Source organism: Lactuca serriola, chromosome 3 (assembly GCF_051521515.1).
Source record: "Lactuca serriola cultivar US96UC23 chromosome 3, Lser_US96UC23_V15, whole genome shotgun sequence".
NCBI lineage: Eukaryota > Viridiplantae > Streptophyta > Magnoliopsida > Asterales > Asteraceae > Lactuca > Lactuca serriola.
Window position 1 is genome coordinate 169,956,198 of NC_136410.1, and position 6,541 is coordinate 169,962,738.

General features: G+C 31.5%; 1 protein-coding gene across 1 annotated transcript; it reads left to right on the plus strand.

Annotated features, from left to right (window-relative positions):
* Positions 1–217: 217 nt before the first annotated feature.
* LOC145093357 (uncharacterized) lies at positions 218–5,296 on the plus strand. Its single transcript, XM_079031466.1, has 6 exons — positions 218–862; positions 1,001–1,345; positions 1,440–2,080; positions 3,630–4,043; positions 4,632–4,834; positions 4,991–5,296. Exons 1-6 carry the CDS (start codon positions 756–758, stop codon positions 5,249–5,251), a joined length of 1,971 nt encoding a protein of 656 aa, XP_078887592.1. The 5' UTR covers positions 218–755; the 3' UTR covers positions 5,252–5,296.
* The last annotated feature ends 1,245 nt before the right edge of the window (positions 5,297–6,541 follow it).

Sequence of the window (6,541 nt, forward strand, 5' to 3'; positions counted from 1 at the left end):
AACTACTAAATTTTTTTTGATGGGTATCCCGGGATCTATAATGGATCAGCCTATGCTATAAGGGACTAACGTTGTAGCAATTGTTTTTGGACTAAAGTTGCCTATACCCAATAATAGAGTGACCATTTATATAATTTAGTTTTATTAATTCCTATGGTCTAACAATGACATAAATAGTATTAAATGTTTGAACTTGTAGCTGCGTTTGAATCTTAGACCCAAGGTAAAGCGTGTGATTCGCGCCCCCCCTCTATCCCCTACCCTCCAATGCCTCCTTGTTCCTTGGTCAAATTCCCAATACCCAAACCACACATTCTCATTCCTTCATTTAAGCGTAACTGTTGCCATTTTCTCCATGACCTTCAACCTCCGAAAACCCGACCCGAGAACAATTCAAGTTCTCTAAGCAACCATTTCGATGAACAAAGTCAAGTTCGCTGCCACGTACCCATCTCTCCCCCTTGGAATTTTGCTTTCTTTTCTCTCGAATTAGGTCAGATTTCAATCGCGTTTTAATCTTTTCTGAAAACCCTTTTTGAATTTTCACAGTCGTCATTTTCATCCTCTTTTACGGGTGATTAGTCCATTCGAGAATATGGTTTTTGTCAAATGTGCCATGAATTTCATTAGCCCCTTTTGCTGCTGTTATGTCTTTGTTTCCTCTGTTTTCTCGCTTCAGTTCGAATTCACCGGTTGTGATTAAATGGAACACTTTTTTTTCCTAAAAAGAAATTACCCTCTTCGATTTTACAACCATGGATTCAGTTCTTGAGTTTTTATACCCAAAATTGATTCTTTTCGTGTTGGGTTTCTGGTCTTCTGTCGCCACCTGTTTGCTTCACCTGATTCGTTACTTCACAAGGTATGATTATGTATATTTCGTTTACTTTCTCTCTATTGTAAACCAAAACAAAAACAAAAACAAAACAAATGAAATTGCGTCTTATCATATGATGTAAAGTTTGATTGTGTTCATCTTTTTTTGTATTTCAAATTACAGAATTACTAGCGGTTCTTCAAAGGGTGTATCAAATGATTTGCGGATCGTATCAACAGAAGCCATTGAAGCGAGTTTAAAGGTAACTGAATCAAACATGGAATTTGAAGAAAAACAGGAACTTTTACAGTTTTTAAGTATAGAAAATGATGATGTTGATGAAAAAGTAGACGAAGAAGAAGCCCCTGAGTTCTCATTTACCTTTAAATTTCCTACCTTTGAAGAATTCAGTAAAAACCAGAAAGATTTCTCTGATTTGCTTAATTTGATAGAACCCTTACCTGAATTCATCGATCCAATCGAGGTTTCAATGGAAGCTAGTAAAACTGATACAAATTCCGACGATGGGTATGTAACTATGTATTAGCATTACTACTACAATAGAATAAAAATGTTCTTTTTTTTATTTTCTTATTAGATTACAAATTTTATTTCCATCTAGATCCTACCATGTGTCCGATAAAGAAGATCAAACAAAAGATGATTTTGAAGATCAAGGAGTGAACGATGAAACGATGGTTGAAACTTCAAATGAACAAAAGATTGAGGAAGAAAAGGAGCAAGAAGAAATCGGTACTTCCATGGAAGAAAAACTTCATGACGAAAGTTCAATAAGTTCAAGAAATCTTGATTCACCTACAAATGATCTACAATTCGATGATGGGTTTTTGTCAGATCTAGACTTTGAATTACAATTTGATGAAAAAGAACAAAAAAACTGGTCAAAACCCGAGTTTTTATCCGAGAATGATTTTAGTACAAAATCAAGAAATGTAAAGGGGAATGAAAATGAGAAAAGTGCATCGAATGATACGACAAACAAGTTGGAATCTTTATGGGAACATCAGGAATTGATTGAGCAATTAAAAATGGAGATCAAAAAGGTCAAAGCTATAGGACTTCCGACAATTTTTGAAGAATCAGAATCGCCTCCAAAGATAATGGAGGAATTGAAGCCATGGAAGATTGAAGAAGTGTATCAAAATGGAGGGAAGATGAGTGAAGTTCATAAGTTTTACAAAAGTTATAGAGAAAGAATGCGTAAATTCGACATCTTCAATTACCAGAAAATGTACGCTATAGGTAATATTACTTTTACCTTTTTCTTCTATTTAGTATTTACTTCCCTACTATACTATTACTTTTGCTAATTTGATTATTTTTATCCGTAATAATTAGTAAATAAGAATAATAATCAATTCTTATTAACCACAACTCTTGTTAGTTTATCAAAATCTGATTATTTAAATGATGAAATAATATAGTTGAAGTAGATTATCTTTAAATTGTAACTACTTAATTAAGTACATAAAGTTATGGGTATGCCTCATTTTCTTTTTTAACCAAGAAAAGGTAACCCTAATTTTTGGTGAAGTAAGAAACTAATAAATGAAAACAAGGGTTTTTAGAAATGCATTATGCGTTTCCATGATAAATAATTACAAAAAATGAAAATGAAAATGAAAATAAAAAAGGGACCCATTTTATCTGGTTAGGTGGGGTTTTAAAGAGAAACACAAAAACTGTGAAACTTTTCAGTTTTCAAGGTTTAAGAATGATGACTTATGGAATAGAAAAAAAGGTATCTTTTGGAGGTGGGGAACAACAGGAGGATTTTTGTTTTGTTTTGTTTTCTTTTTTTTGTTTTTTTTTTTAATTTATCAAAACTATAATGTAAAAAACTTTAGTTAAACAACTTTATTGAAGAAAAAAAGTAGCGTAGTAAATAGTTACATGCATAAAAATGATTGTTAATATTTTGAAAAAAAAAAAGTTTATAGTGTGGATATTTTTAATATTTTTATTTCTACTTGGTAAAAAAAAACCCTTGAATAAATTCACAAAAAGAATGTTCCACTATTTGATTAATAAGGTGGGGGACAAGATAATATACAATTAAAAGCACTAAATATATTCTTGCAATCTTAATGGATATGCACTCATGTTATGTAATGTGTTTGCCTTTTCTTGAAATCGCGTTATTTGTTTATTTTAATATGACAACATGAATATAATAATGTGCAAATTTTGACCCTTTTTGTGTAATCTTGTGAAAGTTAATAAATTAATATACAGTATAGAAAAATCATACCTACAAGATTTTTCTTGAATATTTCAAAACACTATTTAAATTCGTTACCTACTTATATTTCTTTATTTAAAATCTTGATTGGTACCCGGTTTATCGAAGTAAATTTTAGTAATGGGTTTTTATTTTCTTGTTTGGTATTTATTTAAAAAAAAATATATTTTCTGTCTTGTAATTGTCAAGAAAGCTACTTTTGAATGTTACAATAATTGTTTTCTTTTATAGCACTCATTAGGGATCCCACAAAATCTTGTTTGGTACCCTGATTGATGTACGTATATTACGACATTTTACCTAAATAAATATTGTCATGTTTTTTACTACCAAAATTCACATTAAAAAAAATGACAATTGAGATAATAATCTAAATGATGAAAATTTACTTTATATTTGGATGATATTGCTATAATAATTTATATTTGGATGACAATGCTATATAATAAGAAGAAATGTAAATAGGATGCTATAGTAAACAAATGAATAAAAGTACATTGCGATTTCTTTTTGCATTTAACTCATAAATTTTGATATCTTATCATACAGGTTTCTTACATTTAAAAGATCCTCTTGAGTCATCTTCAAGCTCAAAGTCTTTGGTTCCGGAAATCACAACACTCCTTAACCAAAGCTTCACAACAACAAAAGGCAAGAAACATGAGAATGACCCAACAATTAAATTTATCAAAGAACTACAAAGTGATTTAGAAGTTGTGTATGTTGGTCAAATGTGTTTGTCTTGGGAAATCCTTCATTGGCAATATGAAAAGGCTTTGGAAATATGGGAATCCGATCCTCATGGGATTCGGCGTTTTAATGACATTGCGGATGAATTCCAACAATTTCAAGTGTTGATCCAAAGATTTGTTGAAGATGAATCGTTTCAAGGTCCAAGAATCCAAAATTATGTCAAGAATCGATGCGTTTTTCGTAATCTTCTACAAGTTCCTGTGATTAGAGGTGAGAAAATAAGGGCGGGCTTAGTTTGTTGATTGGACGGAATTGGAATTCGAGATTCCATTCCATGGTGTATATGGAATCGGAATTGGAATTGGAATTCAAGATTCAAGATTCCATTACATAGAGTGTATGGTTCATGGATTTTGACAGGATCCCTAGGAATCGGAGTTCGAGATTCCATTCCATGGTGTATACGGTTTGCCGATTCTCATGGAATCCGACGGAACTGGAATCTCGGATTCCATTCCATGGGGTGCTTGGTTCTTGTATTCCGGTGGAACCCGCCGGAATTCGAATTCAATATTTCATTCCATGGTGTGTTTGGTTCCCGAATCGACGGAATTCAATTCCATCATATTCCAAATTTGATGGATTGCACTATTTCTAGGGACAGGTGGAGGGAATTTTTTTCCGTTCTTTTTTTGTCAAAAGACCAAAATACCCTCATCTGAAATAATTAAAAAGTATAAAACCTAATTCTTGAAAGATTGGGTTCCTTCCAAAAACATTATGCCAACTAAAGACTTTGAAAAACAACTTTTCACAAAATTTGGAATTTAACTTCTTTTACTCATGAATTACTTGCAGAAGATCATTCGAAAAACAAGAAGGCGAAAAGTGAGGTGTTCTATGATATTACAAGTGACACACTTGTTGAAATTCTTGAAGAATCAATACGAATATTTTGGCGATTTGTTCGTGCTGACAAATATAAAAGACAAACGCCTATAGAGTTTCAAAAACCCGAGGATTCCCAACTTTTCACTGATCTCCAGAAAGATTTGCATAAGGTTAGATTTTTCAATATTTACTTTGAAACAGACTTTTTAACGAACAATTTAATGATTTGTTGTAGTGAAAGAACTAAAACCCACATGAAATTTGGATTCAAAACAAAGGGAAGTCGAATCTTTTTGACATTTTATGATTTGTTTTTGAATTTGTAGAAGGAAAGAAAGCTAAAAGAACAATTGAGAAGTGGGAATTGCATATTAAAGAAGTTGAGAAGATGTAAAGAAGAAGAAGAGATTGAAGATCAAGTGCTTTACTTCTTTTGTCAAGTAGATATGAAATTAGTGTCGAGAGTGCTACAAATGTCTAGATTAACAAGTGATCAATTAATATGGTGTCATAATAAACTAAGTAAAGTTAGTTTTGTGAACAGGAAGATTCATGTAGAACCTTCATTTTTGCTATTTCCTTGCTAATTTTTAGGCCTAATCCTAACACCCTTGATGGTGTATTTTGTTTTATTATTTTTATTTTGTACATTTTCAGTCAATGTTTTTGGTATTAATATTGTTACTTTTGCTTCTCTCATCGTGTTAGCGGTTTTTTTAACACTTAATAAATTGCATGCCAGCTGAATAATGGCTACTAGTTGAAGCTTCCTTCGAATTCACAACAATGGGTATTAGTTTATGAAATGAAAAAAAAGGTTGTGAAAATAAACGAACCATTTCCACCGAACCTAGAGATGTTAGCAATGTTTCACTTTGAACACAATTTGATGAGTTATTAACACATAACCAAATGCCTAACAAAAGTAATAACAATGACATGGAGCTAAAAAAGAGTTCAATTTACAATGAAATCCCATGAACAATGGGTAGCTTAGCAAGTTTAAGGAACTCCATAAAGTATATTATCCACCTTAACAAAAAATTTGCAACATTCATCATTTTCAAAACAGAAGAAACAAACGACCCTACCTACCACTTGTTGAGATTAGACTCAAAACCGTAACTCTGATACAACTTGTTCGTACCTGATTCAAAATCATAGTTATGATACCAGTTGTTGGAATTTAGTACCACGAAACATTCATAGTCCCGAAGTGACAAACCAACGAAGGATATGAAAAATAATCGGATCACAAAACTAATAATGGATACTAATGTACTATATTCTCAACCAATACAAAACAATCAACTAAAACAAAGAAACTATCGCCTAGTATTTTGGTTAATTTATTAATATTAACATTTTCTTTTTCGAACAACAATAATTTATTTGAAAAAAGAAGCTAGCAAGAAACTAGACAAACGAACAAATTACATAACAACATTTATTAGGGTTTGAAGTGGGATATATACACTAAAGTCTCAATATTTTCATCGATTTAACAAGAAAATCTTAAACTTTATTTTTTTGACAGTAAAGTCCAAATTACCGGTAATTTTTGACATTTTTACACTTTTTATCCGGTTAGCCGACAATTAGGACTTTTTTGTCAAAAAAATAAATTTTATGAATTTCTTGTCAAATCGTCAATTAAGACTTTACTGTCAAAAAAATAAAGTTTAGGACATTATTGTCAAATCGTTGAAAATATTGGGACTTTAGTGTATTTCGTAACCCAAGAACTTTTAATTGTGACTTTTGTTGCAATACCACTGTTTTTCTTACCATCATCATCTTTACCCTAACACAATCACGATCAGGAGAAACATATGCAAAAGAGAGAGCGAGAAAGGGTGAAAAGACTTGTAAAACTT